General features: G+C 41.1%; 1 protein-coding gene across 2 annotated transcripts in view; it reads left to right on the top strand.

The window, feature by feature from the left end:
- Positions 1-18476, top strand: part of CHM (CHM Rab escort protein) — an 810608-nt gene that overhangs the window by 312273 nt on the left and 479859 nt on the right. For both annotated transcript variants that reach the window (XM_069212659.1, XM_069212657.1), the window contains exon 8: positions 11027-11249. In XM_069212659.1, the coding sequence (XP_069068760.1) occupies positions 11027-11249 (223 nt within the window). The remainder of the gene's footprint in view (positions 1-11026; positions 11250-18476) is intronic.

Below are 18476 nucleotides of genomic sequence, written 5' to 3'. Positions count from 1 at the left end.
ACTTGATCACTTCATTGTTGAAGTGGCTTCTTCTGTCCGATTCTAAAGAGACCAGGAAACTGGAACGTGAAATTAACTCTCTAAGTAGTAACTTCGCTACTGTGAGACTGTCATTTCTCCGTGTAGGGTAATCCTCAATCCAATGACAAAAGATGCATACAATCACCAACACATACTTCAATCCAGCACACACAGGCATCTCATTGAAGTCCATTTGCATTCTGCTAAGTGGTCCTCCAGTAATGCCAATATGGCCCATATTGACCACTGTTCCTCTGCCCACGTTCATTTGCTTGCAAATGATACACCTGTGACGAATTACTTCGGCAACTTGTCTAAATTTTGGATTAAACTAGAACTGTTTAAAAGTTCTGACCCTTCCCACATGAGTCTGACCATGATAGTATCTAGCCATTTGAGTCAGCAGGCTCTTAGGCAACACCACTTTCCCTTCACTAGACACCCAAACATCATCCTCTCTTTGTATGCACTTACATTTTTGCCAGTCTCTGCGCTCTTCCTTTGGCACATTATCCTGTAAGGTTTTTAATTCTTCTAATGTGTTAATAATGTGTATTGCATAATGTGCATAAATCTCATAATTTTCAGGTAACAGTTCTCACTTATCTTTGAATGATATACCATTCAAGGTGCAAAACCTTGCAACTTGATCCGCATATTCATTTCCCAATGACACGTAATCCTGTGATCTTTGATGTGCACTGCATTTCACCACAGCAACTTTTTCGGGCAACTGAATAGCTCGTAACAGTTCATGTATTCTTTCATTGTCTCTTACTGGTGAACCAGATGAGGTCAGGAATCCTCTGTGCCCATAATTGGCCAAAATCGTGCACAATGCTGAATCCATATTGGCAAGCTATGTAAATGGTAACTCAATTGGGTTGAAATGTGGCATGCTCTAGAAAGTAAGTAATTCTGCCACTTGTGCAGAAAACACTCCTTGAAGCCATGAAGCTTCCAGTATCTCAGAGATTGTACACACTGCATATCCTGCTCTCATTATGCCAATATTATCTCTCACGCAAGAACTGTCAACAAAAACAATCTGGTCATTTTCTCAGCACCCTTTGACACCGTCTGTCACCACACACTTCGCACACGCCTCCACGGCGCTGGAATCCTCCACAAGGCCCTGGACTGGATCACATCCTTCCTCTCCGGCAGAACTCAGAGAGTCTGCCTCCCTCCGTTCCTGTCGAAAGCCACCAAGACCATCTGTGGAGTACCCCAAGGATCCTCTCTCAGCCCCACCCTTTTCGACGTCTACATGGCGCCGCTCGCCAACATCGTCCGATCCCATGGTTTTAGCATCGTCTCCTACGCGGACGACACAACTGATCCTCTCACTCACAAAGGACCCCGCCACGGCCAAGACCAGTCTCCACAACGGACTTCACGCCATCACCAACTGGATGGAGGTAAGCCACCTCAAACTGAACTCAGATAAGACCGAGATCGTCATCCTTGGCTTCAGCAGATCAGCATGGGACGACTGCTGGTGGCCTGCCACACTAGGAGCCGCTCCAACTCCCACCACCCACGCACGCAACCTCGGCTTCATACTGGCTCATTGCTCACCATGACCCAGCAAGTCAACGCCATCTCATCCTCATGTTTCAGCGCCCTCCGCATGCTTCGCAAGACCTTCAGATGGATCCCCATTGAAACCAGAAGAACGGTCACCCACGCCCTCATTAGCAGCAGACTGGACTACGGCAACGCACTCTACACGGGAACAACGGCCGAGCTCCAGAGGAAACTTCAGCACATTCAGCACACTTCATCCTTAACCTCCCTCGCCCCAAACACATCTCAGCCCACCTCAGAGACCTTCACTGGCTCCCGTCAACAAGAGGATAATCTTAAAACTACTGATCCTCACTTACAAGGCTCTCCTTGACGCCGGCCCTGCCTACCTCAACGAGCGTCTCAACTTCCACGTCCCCACCTGCCAGCTCTGCTCCGCCAACTTCGCCCTTGCCACCGTCCCCCGCATCCACCGTACCACAACCGGCGGCAGATCTTTCTCCCACCTCGCTGCCAAAACCTGAAACTGCCTCCCCGTCAACCTACATCTCACACAGGACCTCCTGACCTTCAGGAAACATCTCAATACCTGGCTATTCAAGCAGTAGCATCCCCCCCCCCCTCCAAACCCCCAGCGCCTTGAGACCCTATCGGGTGAGTAGCGCGCTTAACAAATGATTGATTGATTGATTGATTGATTTTCTTTCAAACAAGTATCTCTAATATCTGCTGTTGGTTTTGTGCACAGTTCAGTGATTTCTGGACAGTCATGCTCAATGTCATTCATTTTATCAATGTTATCATTTTCATTTGGAAGCAAAGTTGCTGGGTTAAGCACTGTACATCTCTTAATTATCACATTAGGAGATCCCAGGATTGCACTCTCATACCTTGTCAACCTGGCACTGGTTAAGTATTGGGTTTTGGAACTTGTGAGTGAGACTTCAATAGAATGTGGAACCATGATAGTGAGTGAATGACCCATCACAATACTCTCGCTCTGAGCGAGACCCTGCTCAACTGCTGCAACGGATCGCAAACAACCTGGTAAAGCTGCTGCAACTGGGTCCAAAGTGACTGAAAATATGCCACTGCCCGATTCACACCGCCATGAGTCAAGACAGACAAAGAACATGCATCACATTAATGACAAAACAACAAAGTTTTATGTAAACAGGCATACCCAAAGCTGGAGTTTGGCACAAACCTCCTTTCAAATCAGTAAATGCTTTCATACAGCCTTGATGTAACACTAAAAGATAGGAAACATCCTTGTGAGTCAGTTTCTGTAAAGGCTTGGAAATGACCGAACAATTTGGGATCCATTGGTGACAGTAGCTCACCATTCCCAAAAAACATCCTCACATCTTTCTGGGTAGTTGGAGCTGGCATCTTCAATATAGTTGCAACCCTCTCTTGAGATTTTCCCGATGCCTTTCTCAATCAAATGACCCAAATATTTTACTTTTTTCTGACAGTACTGCAATTTAGCTGGGGACACTTTACGACCATTGTGTCCCAGGAAATTCAACAATGCAATTGTATCATATTTACACTCTTCTCTTGTTTTTACCAAATCATCAATGTATTGCACCAATGTCGACTGATAAGGCATCACTAATGATTCGAAATTCTTTTTCAAGATCTGATTGAAAATGGATGGTGACTCTGAGAACCCTCGTGGAATTCTATACCAACAGTAGACTCTATTTAAGAATTTGAAACAAAAGAGGTATCTGCTGTCCTCATGAAGAGGCACGGAAAAGAACGCTTGACAAAAGCCCACCACAGTGAACCATTGAGTACCGCATGGGATCTGAAACATAATCACAGCCGGATTTGACACTACTGAGCAACATTTGACCACAATGTCATTTATTTTTCTCAAATCCTGAATAACTCAAATTTTATACAAGGCTTGTGCAGTCCCATTATTGGCGAATTACACTGGCTGCTCAACACTTCTTTTTGAATTTCTTTGTCTACAAATTCTGCTCTTATTGGCTTCACACTCTCAATTGCATCTTTTGGCACATGGTATTGTGTAGTCAGAGGGAAAACTGTATTAGGCTTAACTGCGACTCTAACTGGCTCAACCCCTTTTATTAAACCAATGTTTTTACCAGAAAGATCCCATACCTTCGACAGAACAAATTTCTGTAAGTCGGAAAGAAAACCCTTCATAGCAGAAACTGAAAAGAAACTGATCAAAGGAGCTTCTTCATCCCCTGGCTCATCAAAACTGATCAAAGAAAATTCTTCGTTCATTGACTCACTATTAACAGTAAATATTGAGTCTTCTTTATCATCACTGTTAGTCTGAATTTCCATGCCATCATTCAAACAAGAAATTAAGCATTTTGTTTTGGACAATAGATCCCTTCTCAGTAAAGACACAGGACTTGAATCACAAACTACAAATTTGTCCAATCCTTTAAAATTGCTAATTTTAACTCTAACTGATTCTGTAATTGAGTTAGTCAATTATTGTTTTGCAACTCCTACAATCTGGACTGTTTTCCCCGATCAGGGCAGGTCTGGAACTTCTGCAGTTCTCACTGTAGAACGTGTAGCTCCAGTGTCAACCCAAAATGAAACTTTGTGACCATTCACTTTTCCTTTAACATCGAGACCTTTCTGATCTACTTCTAATGAACTCTCATTTACCCAATCATCGTTTATTCCATTCTTACTGTGTAGAGGGTATTGGTGCACCGTATTATTACTTTGATTTAATCTTTGACCTGTGACTGTCTGAGGAAGTATCACCTGCTGCTGGTCCATATGTGCTTGAGGTATTTGGATTTGCTGTCTATGCATTTGAAATTTTTGTCAGGCACCATTTGCACCTGTGGCTGCATCTGCTGTATCTGGGGCACTTTTACCTGCAACGGCTGTACGCGTTGCAAGAGCTGCATAGGTTAGAAACCTTGCATTGGATTCACATTATTCTGAAAATGTGGAATTTGACCTCTTATTCTTGATCCTCTCATATTCTGAAAAGAATTTACACCATTCATTTGCTGAACAACACCTCCCTACACAACACTTCCCTGATTTGCCACTGGACACTCCTGTTTTCAGTGCCCGATCCCTCTGCAAACATGACAAGGGAACATTCTCTGCCTCTGTTGCTCTCCTTACAATATCACCCTATTCAAATCAGGACCACGATTAACACTTCCCATTCCACCTTGACCTCTACCTCTGCCTTTGTTCTGAAACGTACCTTGATTCTGAAACATGCCATTTCCCTGTTGTTGCTGAGGCTGAACATTTTCCTGAATCCCTGTCTGTGTAGCCTTGATCTGCATCACATCGTCTTCTCCTTCAACTTTCTTTGAGTTGAAACAGTCTCATCACAGTATTTCGCATACTACAACACCTCATCAATCGGCTTTGCTTGCCAGCAAATCAAATGACTCTTAATCATCTGACAAATTTCTGGTCTGAGACATTCAACAAATCTGAACACAAAGTGAATCATGTCTTTCGGCTCCATTGTTTCTGTACCACTGTAATGCATAAACACCTGCAACAATCTCTAATAGTATGCATGAAGTGACTCTTTTGCTTCCTGAGCTGTCCTATCTATTCACTGCTAATCAATGTTATTGGCCGAAATTCTTGTTTAAAAAAATTCAATCACTTTATAGTGATATTTCATTACTTCAGGAGATGGTGCACCTGTTGTTGGATCTCTTGATGGCTACCTTGTTGGCCAATCCACCCTTCTTTTGCATTCAATCCATAAATCTGCTGAAACTACTATCTCTAAGAGAGTATTCAAATCCTTCCACAGTAATTTTGCAAGTTTCACAAATCTATCTGTTTGCTGATACCATTCTACAGGTTTCACCCTCAACCTGGGGGAATCATTTGTAAATGACAAAATGTCACTTCTGCTCCATGGGACATGCACAAAATTCCCTCCTAGAATTTCTCTCATTGGTGAAACTTTCACTGCTTCCCTATTCTGTGGTGTTTCTGCGGAAGATGTATCAAGACCTTTGTTAGGTTTATCTCTTTTCTTCACCCATCCGCCTTCTCATTTATCTAATGCTCTCCGTATCTGGATACCTTGAAGCAACTCTCTAAGATGCGTTTTCATCCCTACAGATCTTATGTGTTTGAATTATTTTGCCTCAAAATCTAACCTGTAACTTCTTTTCAAACATTCGTTTTCGAAAGGTCTATCCCATATTTTTCTGCTACATCTGCTAACTGACAGTGTACCTCACCTGCTTCTTTTGTAATATTTGAACACAAGAATCCTGTACCTTTCTCCTCAATTACGGTATATGCCGGAGTACCTTCTGGCAGCAAACTTCTCCTATCTGGAATACATGCATCTCCCCTAAGTGAGCTTTTTAAAGCTTTGAAAAACTTAATTTTCACAAACTTATGTCAAAAATCAGTAATCAGCAAATGATTTTTAATCCTACAATCCTCTTTGTCTACCTTCTCAACCGATTGCGCTTCATGATTGTCTACCAGTCTGTGCGTGACCCTTCTTACTAACTAACCTATCCCAGCGCGGCACAAAATAACGTCACACTCACAGCGGCTGACAAAGTCTTGCGGCTTGTCCTCTTAAACTCAGATTCACATCAGACGAATACAAAATTATTGCGAGCACTTCAGCAAACCAATAAACCAAATCTGTCCGTCTACTATAGGTAGGGGAAATTACAATTGCTTAACGATCCTTACGGAATTTTCACTGACGGCTTTCGCTCTAACAGCTATTCTTTTCTTCTCAGTTCCCCAAATTTCGACCTGCAAATGTTACTCTCAATTGATCAGTGAGTCTGTCCTGGTGCTCATAAGGCTTGCTAAATCTCAGTTGAAAAGACCTTACACTCAACTTGACTTACAAACGCAACTTGCCAACCACACCCGATTGGCCTACTAAACAGACAAATTAACACAAAAACCAAGTGTCTCATACACTTTCCCATATACTCTGGAGTCTTAAACCGCATACGGCCCTTATACTAACAACCATGTGGACAATTTTTTTAGCACAAAGCACCACAAATATATGAAGTTTGCCGTCTTCCCTACTTTCCCACTTCGGAGTACGCAAAGCCCTTCTTCAACAACATTTGGAGTACGCAAACTCACTAGATCCTCACAGACAACTCACTTCACCTGCAAATTAGCTAAAGCTGTGCAAGCGCATAATCTACTCCATTCAACCTGTCAGTAGAACGCTGATAACATTCCCAACAAACATAGGCAAACTCCAAGGACAGGAAGTCTCCTTGGGCGTTTAAGAACACATCTTCTCTCTACTTTGCATCATTGAATCACAACAAAATCTTTAATCAAAACTCAAGTGCGTAACATATGCCCTTAAAGAGACAAAACCATCAAACACTGCTACCAAAAACTGTGAGCGCGGCCAGGCTTATCTGTTTAGTTATAGTAACTTATAAGCAGACACGTCCTCGAGGCCGATGAACCTTTTGACTCGTTTAAGATGATCATACCCTATGTAGCATATATAAGTTATCAATTTTAAATAATACAAATCATTCAAGAGTCAGTAAAGAATGCACCATGACCCATTTGGTCACGAATAACCACACCTTTAATTATCAATTACACTGTTTACTTCCCTATATTAACAATGCTAAGGTCATAAAAGTTAGTCTCAAAACCAAATGGTACATGTTAAGGACCAACACAGGCTGACCAAACCTCCTAAAGAATCTCAATTTAAACATAGCTATAATCACAATGATTTTAATAGAGATCACGCAAATTAATAACAACAATATCTGAGCAAAAGAAATGGCATACATTGTTCAGCAACTGACTTAGTATTGAGCTATAAATGAGATAGGTAACACCTCACTAACTACAAACTAGCATTGGCATGTTCGACTCCATGCAAAAAGTTTTGGTAACACAAATTTAGGAACCATCTAGCTATGGCGCTATCAAAATAGCAGATGGCACTTGAAAAACAAAAGACAAACAACAATGCATCGCAATTTATAATACCTATCCTTAAGGATTAGCAAACCGGCATCTTCATCAGGGAGACATCAGCATCAGAACAGAGAATTTGTGAAAGGGGTGGAGGTTTAGAATTTGGACTATAAGATCACTAAACCATCAAATGATTGGTTCAGCATTGAACAAGCAAGGTAAATTCAGAAAATAATAAAGTACCAGAATGTCAGTAGACTAACTGGTAAGGAACGAAGTGTCAAAGTGACAAGTCATACCGAGAGTATGTGTTTAAATCCCTGGAAATCAGAAGGAATGAAACTCTCAGCTCACAATTGTTAAATTAAATTCACGCACATTTGCTATTGGTCAGAAACATCAAGTGAAAAGAATTATCCAATTACAAAAACATTAGATATCAGAAAATGTATACTAGACAGACATCCACACATCTACGATTGGTCCTTCTTCATTTGCGTACATCCAATTGATACAGTAAGAATCAACTTGTGGATCCTTCCGTTCATCATCAGAGAGTTCATTGTACTTCTCCATTACCAAATACACTACGAATCAACAGTTACATTGATGTAGAAACATTCTTAGGGTTATTCAACATTTCCTCAAAACAAATATTTTTCATTAATACAAACTCCGGACAGGTTTGAGATTCAGACAAAGAGCTTGTTATACAGTGGACATGAGATTGTTCTACTAGCGTAACAGTGTACAGTTCTTTGGCAGACAGTCAACTTTAGCTTTGGCATTGCTTACTTGAGGCCCTTTCAGTTAGCTTAACCAAAGTTAACATTATTTAGCTGCAAGTATGAGAGAGTAATGCATTTTCAAGCATATATAAACCCTTAATTCACATTAATACATTAATAGTCAACCATCCCATACACGATGGTGGTCAATCAAGTAGGCACATTATGGGTCACACATTTTCGATACTGATTATATCTTATATGTTACATCAAATATAGGAATACATGTAAAATTCATTAATGTTAATTTCAGCGCTCACACCTTGCTGGGCATACCTGATTTAGACCTACCTAGCCATGTAAGATAGGTATTTCAGATTTGCCATAGTTTATAGCAAAGCATGTCTCCCTGCCCACGGGTTGAAACAAGTATAGATCCTCACACATGTTTGCTCACAAAGTAGCTCTTTAGCATGTTGATTGGTGGATGTATGTTGCTTTGTCCTCTGTGGAAAGACATACTCCAAATCATTATTGAGATCCATTAGATCACTGCCACTCCAGCCAGTGATTTTAAGCTTCCTACAGTTGTTGGGTATATACCTAGCAGACTCCTCAGGCCTTCCTTCCAACTATAACGACTCTGGGGTGATGCCCTGGTTATCAGTATTGGCTAGATGAGAGGCAGGTTCTGCGGAAATAGGGTCTGACCCAAGAAGATACGACTACCACACGATTTAAGAAAGCAAGATTATTCGGACAATATTTGAAACCACGTTAGGAAGCACCAATATCTCTTTTCGGCGTATATAAATGAAAATTAATTTCTACCTCTTTACTCTTCCTCAATATTGTGATTGACGAGTAACCTTATATTTAGTTCCTTGCAACTCAAAGATGTTGCTCCCTTCACACTCCTCCTAGTTTAGACGTCTTAATCTACACACTTCAGAGCTGTTAGAAAGTCACACTCTTGCAGATCACAAATTACTGCATTGGAGGATTCAGCCAGTTCGTACATGAAACACACACTTAAGAACTATATAGTTCGTATTTTCTCAATCTTTTCACAATAATCACTTTTCCTAATTAGTTACTCTTCTAGACTTTTTTTCATGATTGTTATTCCCCACTTATTCCAGTAATGGCGCTCTTACTGATTATTTTTACTAAGCATCGTTTAGTTAAAATGGCTGCCAAGTTTTCATTAAATCTCGCAAGAACTCGCTGTACCTTGCAGATCAAACAAAACATGCATATCATGTCCAGCAGTCCCACCATCGTCTGGTTCTCTGGAAATAAGTTCGCCCGCATGGTTGCGCCTAAAGCCTTTTAGTACGGGTGATGCAGCACAGTTGTGCACAGTGCTGTTCTGTCGTGTCCCTCCAAAAACTATAATGTGTGGTATGAAAGATGGGCCCTAGTGCCCAAGTGTCTCAGACACTGTTAAATCAGCTGCATGGTTAATGATAAGCAAGCCACTGGTCTTCATTATAGCGTCTGCTTTTATTTGTATTTCAATGTACATTTCTTTCATACAACTTTATACACTATTAGTAAGCCCAGTGCCTTTTAGTCTCTCTCATGCATAAAACGTTTGAAGCTCGTAGGCCAGTGGTTCCCAACCTGTGGTCCGGGGACCCCTGGGGGTCCGTAAAGCCTTCTCAGGGGGTCCGCGAGAGCCTAGAAAATTTTAAAATATCATTAAATATTGACAAATTAGGTCCCCAGCTTTCAGTAATGACTCAGGAGGGGGTCCCCGGTTTCCCATGATGATTCAGTGGGGGTCCCTGAGTTCCATTAATGTTAAAGTGGGGGTCCACAGAAATCAAAAGGTTGGGAACCACTGTCGTAGGCCACTAGCTCTGTTGTTACAGTGGGGCAATCGTAGCCAATAACATAATGATAACATCTTTTTCACACAGATGTATAAACGTAGGCTATAACGTAATGACTGCTGAACCTTTAAGATCAACAACGCAGTCTAACGGAGTCCATTTTGACATTCATTCTTCTAAAAGTTACATTTTCCTCCATGTTAAATCCATTAAGCCAATGGAACTTTTACAATTAAAACCCGTGGGTGGTTCTTTTGGCCTGGCTCAGATGTGAAGGACGCTCAAGCAGCATCTACTATAGTGTGGAGTTAAATGTTGTATTTTGGGGGGAAGGGTTTAACTTCATCAGGTGCCCACCTCCATTAACCATAGATTTTTGCTTATAACATTGTATGTTGAGCAGCTGGGGAAAAGCACTTCTGTCAAAATGGCAACCTTGCGTTGGACTTCAGCGCCCCTAAAGTACCCGATTGGGGATGGGAAATGTGGCGTAAGGGCCTGAGCTGCCGACTTTAGAGCTGGAGAACTTGGTTCGTTTCTCGGCGTCCGCTTAACATCCTGTGATTCTGGGCAAATCACTTGATATCCTCGTGCCTACCAAAACTGAATGTTTCCTTGTGTGGCTTAATTTGTGCTCATGTAAAGCGCTCCAATGTTCGGGTCTAGTTCGCCCTATATAAAACTGCAAAAAAAAGGAAATGTTCTGAAAGAGGTATCGATCCAGGAACGTGAACGTGTGCTTTATGGTCTTGTTTAACGACCGTAAGGGGCACGGTCATATGTTAACATTTCAATGAGTGAATAAAAAGTGATGGTTCTTTTGGGTGGCTGTTTTTGGAATCCTTTTGTTGGTATTGTACCTCTGCTAGTTCATTAATTCAAAATCATATTTTGGTAAAGAATTAATTTAGTGCCTGTCTTTAGACTTCAGTCACCTAATTATTGTAATTCTTCTTCTCTCCCGTATAGATTTCATGGATTATACATTTTCAGATTTTTTGAAGGCTAAGAAGTTATCCCCCAATCTTCAGCACTTTATTTTGCATTCCATTGCCATGGTGTCTTTGACTGCCAGCACAGGAATGGGCCTCAAAGCTACACAACATTTCCTCCTGTCTCTGGGACGCTATGGGAATAACCCTTTCCTGTTCCCGTTGTATGGAATGGGGGAAATGCCTCAGTGTTTTTGTAGGTAAGCATATTAACTTTTTCGTGTTTATATTTTGTTTTGTCATTTCAGGTTCTTGTGCAAATGTCAGCGACATTTATTTTTCAACAGACAATAAAAACCTAGCCTTGATTGTTATTAAGCGGTTGAAATCAAAGAAGTGCACACAGTTTGCAGGCATTACTCTGTGGTTTAGGGCTTGGCTTTCAAAAGAACGGGTTAAAGTTGAATCTCAAGTTAGAGAGTTTCATCTCTCAACAGTGTGTGAGGTCAGAATACTAGACACTTACCCCCATGATAAGGACAACTTTGCTATCGACAAAGTTATTTCCAAGTCCAGGTTTGCAAAATGCTGCTTTGCATCTGTGATGCACAGTGTTCTACGTTTATTTATGATATGTGACAGGCACAACCAAACATGGGTGTCATTGGACGGTTCTCCACAGCCATCACCATGTACCTGTGTGGTTTGTATCGCGGTGAGTGTAATACTTCGTTAGGTTCTAGCGTCTGATGTCATTTGGCGCCCGGAGACAGGCACGCACACAAATGTGCACCCTCTCTCTGTCTCTGTCTCTCTTACTTACCAGAACAGATCTTAAATTGCGGATACAAGAAAGTGTTTTATTTACATCATCTCTACCGCTAACATGGATGAGAATGAAACGAAACACAGCTTCCTTGGGCTTCAGTGTGTAGGTCTGTGAAATGCACATAGGTGCATATTTGCTGTCTTTGTACTGATCTACCTTCAGTGCAAGTTGAATACTGTCACGAGGGAAGGAAACGCCAGGGTGAACGCAGAAGATGGTACTTTCCTTTGTGCATAAGGAATGCAAATGCTTTAGCGCACTGCAGAACTCTTGTGCACAAAACATATTGTACACATTACAGCACTTGCTTTGTGAATCAAGCAATGCACAAAATAAACAATATCTGAATAGTTGGCACATGCATATTAAAATACACCGATGTGAAGCAGGTAAAAATAATTTTGTATACAAATATAATAATGTGCATGTTTAGGTAATGTCATTTGATCCGCAAGAAACTAAGCAGATTAACATGTTATAAATAAGGCTTGATGCTGGATAAACAAATAGTGTCTTCTGTACGATGGCACAGTTGCATATTACTGATATGATTCTGAGTAAAGGGAATGTGAAAGGGGGAATTGTAAATTGTCGGTGTACATTTTATGATTTACGTCACCCTTAGGGTTGATCCTTTACATGCTCTCCCCATTACTTCAGTCGACCCCCTTCTTCTGTGCTGAACGTGATTTGTAATCCTTTGTGATTGCCAGTATTTCCCAGCTTGACGTTTTAACCAAGTTAATATTAGTTTCCAGTTTGACTTCTGCATCCCATGCTATTAAAATTAACAAATTGTCTGTTACTTATCAGATAACTTCTTAAAAATAATGCAAATATGAATCCCTTCTGATTGCCGGAAACTTCTAAACTGAGTTCTACATTGCAGCTTCGCCTTAACACACAAAATTTGGTAGGTAATTCAGGGGTCTGCTCTTTCTTGTGTTTCTTGCTATCTCGGTGGCTGCTCTTCTTCTATGTTCAGGACTTGCCAAATCTACCACCCCTCTGTCGCTCAAAGATGACCTTTGGGGCTCTGTAATGATACTCCCCTTTTTTCTAAATCTACATATTTCCTATTCTATTCTGATTTCATCTCTTCTCTTAATTTCCGTATCCGTGTCGATGATATCCAAATCTTTCTCTTTTTCATTGTCTTCTGAGCTGTGCCAGCCTGTGACAGTCCTGAACTCCAGTCCACTGTCTTCAACTTAATCATAGGATACATTTCTTTCAGGCCCGCAACTGACCCACTTGTCTCAGTCCACCTCTATGTTTATCACTTTCCTCATTGACTCTTCCCCTCAACCCAAAATCTTGGTGTTGTCTTTCATCATTCTCCTAATTTCTCTTCTCATGCTGTTTCTCAGTCCTGTAGATGTTAGCTTTTTAACATTCTTGTTACTCTCCCTGCCCCTACTTTAGGAACCACTACAATTATACCCACATTTTTTTGGCCATCCTACTGTGTTGGAGTACATTTTATTTTTGATTATTTTAATAAAGTCTAAAAAAATGCCAATAGTTGACATTTACCAGTTACTGTGTCACATATAATTGAGAGCAAATTAGGCCACAAAAGTATTGAGATGTAGGTTATCAGGAAAAATGTCAAATTGTGTCGACCTGAAATGGTATACAAATGATGCTAAGACTCAATGTGCCCCCACACTCAATAGCCTATGGTGTTTTCAGAGATCAATAGAGAAGGTGATAGTAGCATAGGAAACTCGAGGAGGCTAGGTTGTTCTGAATTTCTTAATAGGTTTAAAGAATTGGTCCAACATATTCACTTGACAATCAGGAATGTCCTATGTAATGCATTCATTAAAATGGTTTTCACAGTCTAGTGCATAACTAGGAAGGGTACTTGGTGCAGATAAGGCACTTAACTAGGATACGTTTGACCAAAATTTGAAACAATGTGTGGTTTAAATATGCCTCGGATGAGGGGTGTAAATTGTTAGGGGTTACCCTGGAAAAGAAGCCAGTGTGTCAAAGAGCTTGTACTATAATGTATATGATAGTGGACAATTTCAAATCATATCAAGGTAAGCATCCCGTACAACCAATGATGGAGCATTTATATGGGATGATGTAATATAGTTTCAGTGTTGTGACACATGTCTTATCAATACACCTTTATTGATTTAATTGTTGGTTGACATAGATCCATATTAGCTTGACTGAAGCACAACATCCCTCTCATTCAGCAGTCGACTATTCACATCCTGTGTCTCTTATGCATTTACTGTAAAAGAGGGAGAGGGGTATGACTGGTCTTAGTATTGTCTAATACAGCATTGATAATCCCTTCACATCATTCTGAGAGTCACTAATAACCAAAGTAGATTCTTGTTGTTGGTGACTGTGCATCTTGAGATGTTTATGGCTCAAGAATTGGAAGACTGGAACTCTTCAGTCTGCTGGGAAAGAATCAGCTGCCCTGAATCTCAAGTTCATGCACTTTTGAAAGAGAAAGGATGGATTGCTTCGGATTGGCTCATGAGTTAGGTATACATTTCTGTGCATTGATACACCTTAGGCCACAACTTAATGAGAATGCCTATTGCACCTGTGAAACTGTGGACATTTATGGGCAAGACATAAAGTAAAGGATGTAGGGTCAGTCCACTATACATCTCCTGTGTCACACAGATATTTTAAGGCATAGCATGAAAGCTGAACTAAGAAGTTATTAACTGCAACTGTACTACCCAGTAGATTCTCTCAAATGGAGGTATAGTTGTCTAAATACTCAAGTCAGTGGTATAAGCTTCACCCTCTAGGTCTCACTGCCAGAGACAAATGTTTGAGGGATGTAGTCATTGACCAACTTTGAGAACAACTTTGAGTGTTAACAAATTACACGCTTGGGAAAAGGTGCCCAAATTGTGGCAGAACAACCATCTTAATTGGATCAACAATTCCCATTAGAGAAAGCTGTGAGTATCTTACCTTCCCATGTTCCCCTACCATGAATTAAGTATCTAGCGTCCTCAGGAGTTAAGAGCAGATGAGAGGTGAATTCCTCAGACATATTGGTCAGAGACAAAAATGTGTACTCTGTCTAATTGACCGTCAGGTTGGAGTTTTGTTTTCAGTCTCTTACTGAGTAAGTGTGAGAGGTAGCACCTGGTTGGTGACATATAACTAAACATAATCCACATAGGTCTATTGTAAATGCCAAGACAACAAGACATTATTGTTATGAAAACAGAAAACATCTCCATCACAAGGGCAAATAATGTTTTGGATTTGACCACACTCCTGCCTAGTAACGCTAGTGACTCAAAAGGATGCAAAGTGATAGTTTGCACAGACCCTTGATGTGGTGGTTCTCTGAGAAATGTGTTGTTAGTTGAATGGGGAGTTAGCCCTGGTCAAGCAACGGCCACAGGGTGAACCACAAAAAGTCACTAATTTAACCTGTGCTTAACCCTGGGTAGCATGGCACAAAAAGCAGTCAGGCTAAACTTAGAGGCAATGTGTTAAGTATTTATGCAGTACACAAACAGCAACACAGTGAAAACACAACACAATACAATCCCAAACCAATTTAGAAAATTAGAGAACATTTTAATACATTATTCCACACCAAAACCGTGAAAATTCTAAGAAGTAGAACCAGAGTTCTGATTTTTTAAAGTTTAAAGGTCAAAGTAGCAAGTCATCAGTTTTAGAAAATGGCAATCTGGGCACCTTTAGCACAGTTCCCATGAGAGCAGAGTCAAGACTGATTTGCATATGGTTGGGTCCAAACTGGGGTGCCATGATGAGCAAAAAATCGATGGATCTAACCCAGGTATGTGACTGGGGAAGAGTGTTTGAAAAGTTTCAGCACTCCATCTGTCATCATTGTGTGTTCCTGTCATGTCCTTGTGACTCAGAACAGACGACCATCTAAACTAGTCCTTGGAGTCACTTCTGAAGTGCTGGGTGTAGGTAGTGATGCAGGGCTCTACAGCAGGGCTGGCCTCAGAAAGTTCTAAGCATGCACCAGGCAGCAAAGGAGTCCTTCCAGGTATAGCAGCAGTCCGGCAGAGTGCACAGCAGGTCACAGCAGCAGGCAGTGCTCTGAGAGTCCTTCCGAAGGTTCAGTAGTGAACTGAGGAGTAGATTTGAAAGCCCTATTTTTATACCCTGGTGCCCTGCTGCTATAAGTTGGGTGAAGCTTCAGAAAGGTTCTCTGATGCTCCAGCAATTTCCTGCCTCCCCTGCTCTGGCACCTAGCTGGCTGCACTGATAATACAGTGTAGTTAAGCCTATTGTTTGGTTGCAGAGGCCAGCCTGTTCAGTTGCAAGTGGGGCTGTGCTTAGTTCCACCCCCATGAAGTCAGTGAATGGACCATTTAGGCTGTTCTAATACCCATTTTGTGTGACTGTCTGGGGTGAATTCACAAAGACCCAAATGTCAGTTACACCATGTGTCAGTCACATGTGGCCTAAGGCAATTTTTAATAGTGGCATTTTCAAACTTGTGATGATAAATCAGACTTTATTAAAGAGGGTTTATCATTACAAGTTCATAGGTACCAAACATGACTTATCTACCAGTCAGTTACATATATGATTGCCTCTCTGTACTCTGCCTCTGAAATAAAGTAGAGCTGTGGTGCAGTCACTCGCACAGCTGTAAGGGTACCACTGTCAAGTACCTGGCATCCTGGCAGTATTTGCCTATAGCAGTTCACACACTGAGACGTTGGAATGCACACTTTCAACGGACAAAAGCAAAGCTACATGTCCAATCAGGCAATGTGCTGCTCATTTAAAAAAGAAAAAAACACACCGGTTGAGGGTGTCTCACATGACATGAAGAACCTTTATAACACTATAGTCACACATCGGGATCCTCTCCCAAAAGGCAGGCAGAGTTGAAGTAGAGGTTAAATGTCAGCATTAACTCTAAATGTCTGCTGGAACCCTGGGATGGTTAATCACATTCCAAGATAACCAGTAAAATGCCACTAGGGCTGGGCATAGGTCAATCACATGACAGATTTGCCTCTGAAAGGAGTTAGGGCTGGTTCAGACCACTGGCTGATAGATTAGTAGAGCTTGGGTGCTGTTGGTCACATCTGGATAGTCTCTTAAAGACTGGCTGGGCATGGGTAGAATCATGCACATGTAAATCTTGTATCTGAGGGGTATCTAATTGTGGCACAATCAGTAATGTCCCAAGTATCCTCATGCATATGACTGCCTCTGACCCAGCTCTGTTGCATCACCTGATGAAAATGAATGTGCAGTACTTTTTCTGAATTAAAAAACCTGTGCCGAAAGTATATTGTCATAATCAATTTAGAAGGCATGTGAAGTTTATCCAACAGAAATTTATTATTTCTAATGGCACCTCCAAGTCCCACACATACAAAGCCCGGTTCCCTCGTAAACATTCGAAGTTAGGCCCTCAGGCAATACCACTAGAAGGGTGGAAGCGGGGGGAAAGGAACAAACCATGGCTGCCATTTAATAACTGAGGAAAAGGGTAATAACTTATTACTGTTGACTCTTACTTATTACTTATTAACATCAAGTCACATGAATTATGTAAATTACAACACATGTCCCTCATTTAGCAAAGAAATAGATCAAACTTCTTTTGACAGAAAAAACCCATTAGAAGGACAGAGTTATAGTAGGTCAAGATTTAATGCATGAATGTGCTGGCTATAAGATGCCGGGCCCAATCACTTATTGATTAAGTCTCTGAGCCAGGGAGGCTTATTTACTGTCCTAACTGATTGACCACATTGCTTTGGATTCAACTTAACATCATTTAATGACTTACTACGAGGAGTTTTGTTGATTACAGGGAATAGGCTTGCTGTCTTATCTGTACTCCGTGTCTTGCCGTCGCGTAGCACAACCACACTCTTAGGCACTTCAGTAATGGTCTTTGGGGTTGAAAATGTACTATTGGTTTTTCTTTGGAAAGTAGGAATCTTAACTACCACTAGATCACCAACCTCCCAATTTCTTTGAGGAGCTTTATACCTCATGTTATAATAGTCCCTTTACTTAGCTTGGTGACATCTTACATGTGAATCAATTTCTTCTCTGTGTACCCACACTGGTAGATTTCCTCTCATCCAGCTTAGGGATAATTTTGTTCCAGGTATTCTCCCTTTCAAAGAATTAAATGGGGCAACACCTGTGGTACTATTGGGGGTGGTGTGATAAGACCACAGCATATTGCGTGAGGAATCTTCTAAGGGATCACCCGAAACAGCAGCTAACAAAAGGCATTCTTTGATCATTCTGTTGTCTCTTTCAACCAATCTATTTGCTCTACAGCAATATAATGCAGTCTTGAAGTGTTTATTAGACAGTTTTTAAGGAAATCAGCCATCTCCACTGAAGTAAATTGTACCCTATTGTCTGTGACAAGAGTACTATGGAACTCCTTCTGTGTAGAATACATCTAGTAGGAACTGTATCAGTACTTTCGTAGTTATAGATTGTACTACTTTTGTCACAGTCCACCGTGTATGGTAGTCAGCTAATTCAAGCTGGTAATTCCCACTCCAAGTTGAAAACTTAATGGGTCCTATTATATCTAGTGCTAGCTTGTCCCACGGCTTGCATGGTATCACTACAGGGGAAATTGGAGAACCTTTGGTTATTTTCGTTTTGTCACTGTAAGCACACTTCA

Source organism: Pleurodeles waltl, chromosome 2_1 (genome assembly GCF_031143425.1).
Source record: "Pleurodeles waltl isolate 20211129_DDA chromosome 2_1, aPleWal1.hap1.20221129, whole genome shotgun sequence".
NCBI classification, from domain to species: Eukaryota; Metazoa; Chordata; class Amphibia; order Caudata; family Salamandridae; genus Pleurodeles; species Pleurodeles waltl.
This window is presented reverse-complemented; position numbering and strand designations above follow the sequence as displayed.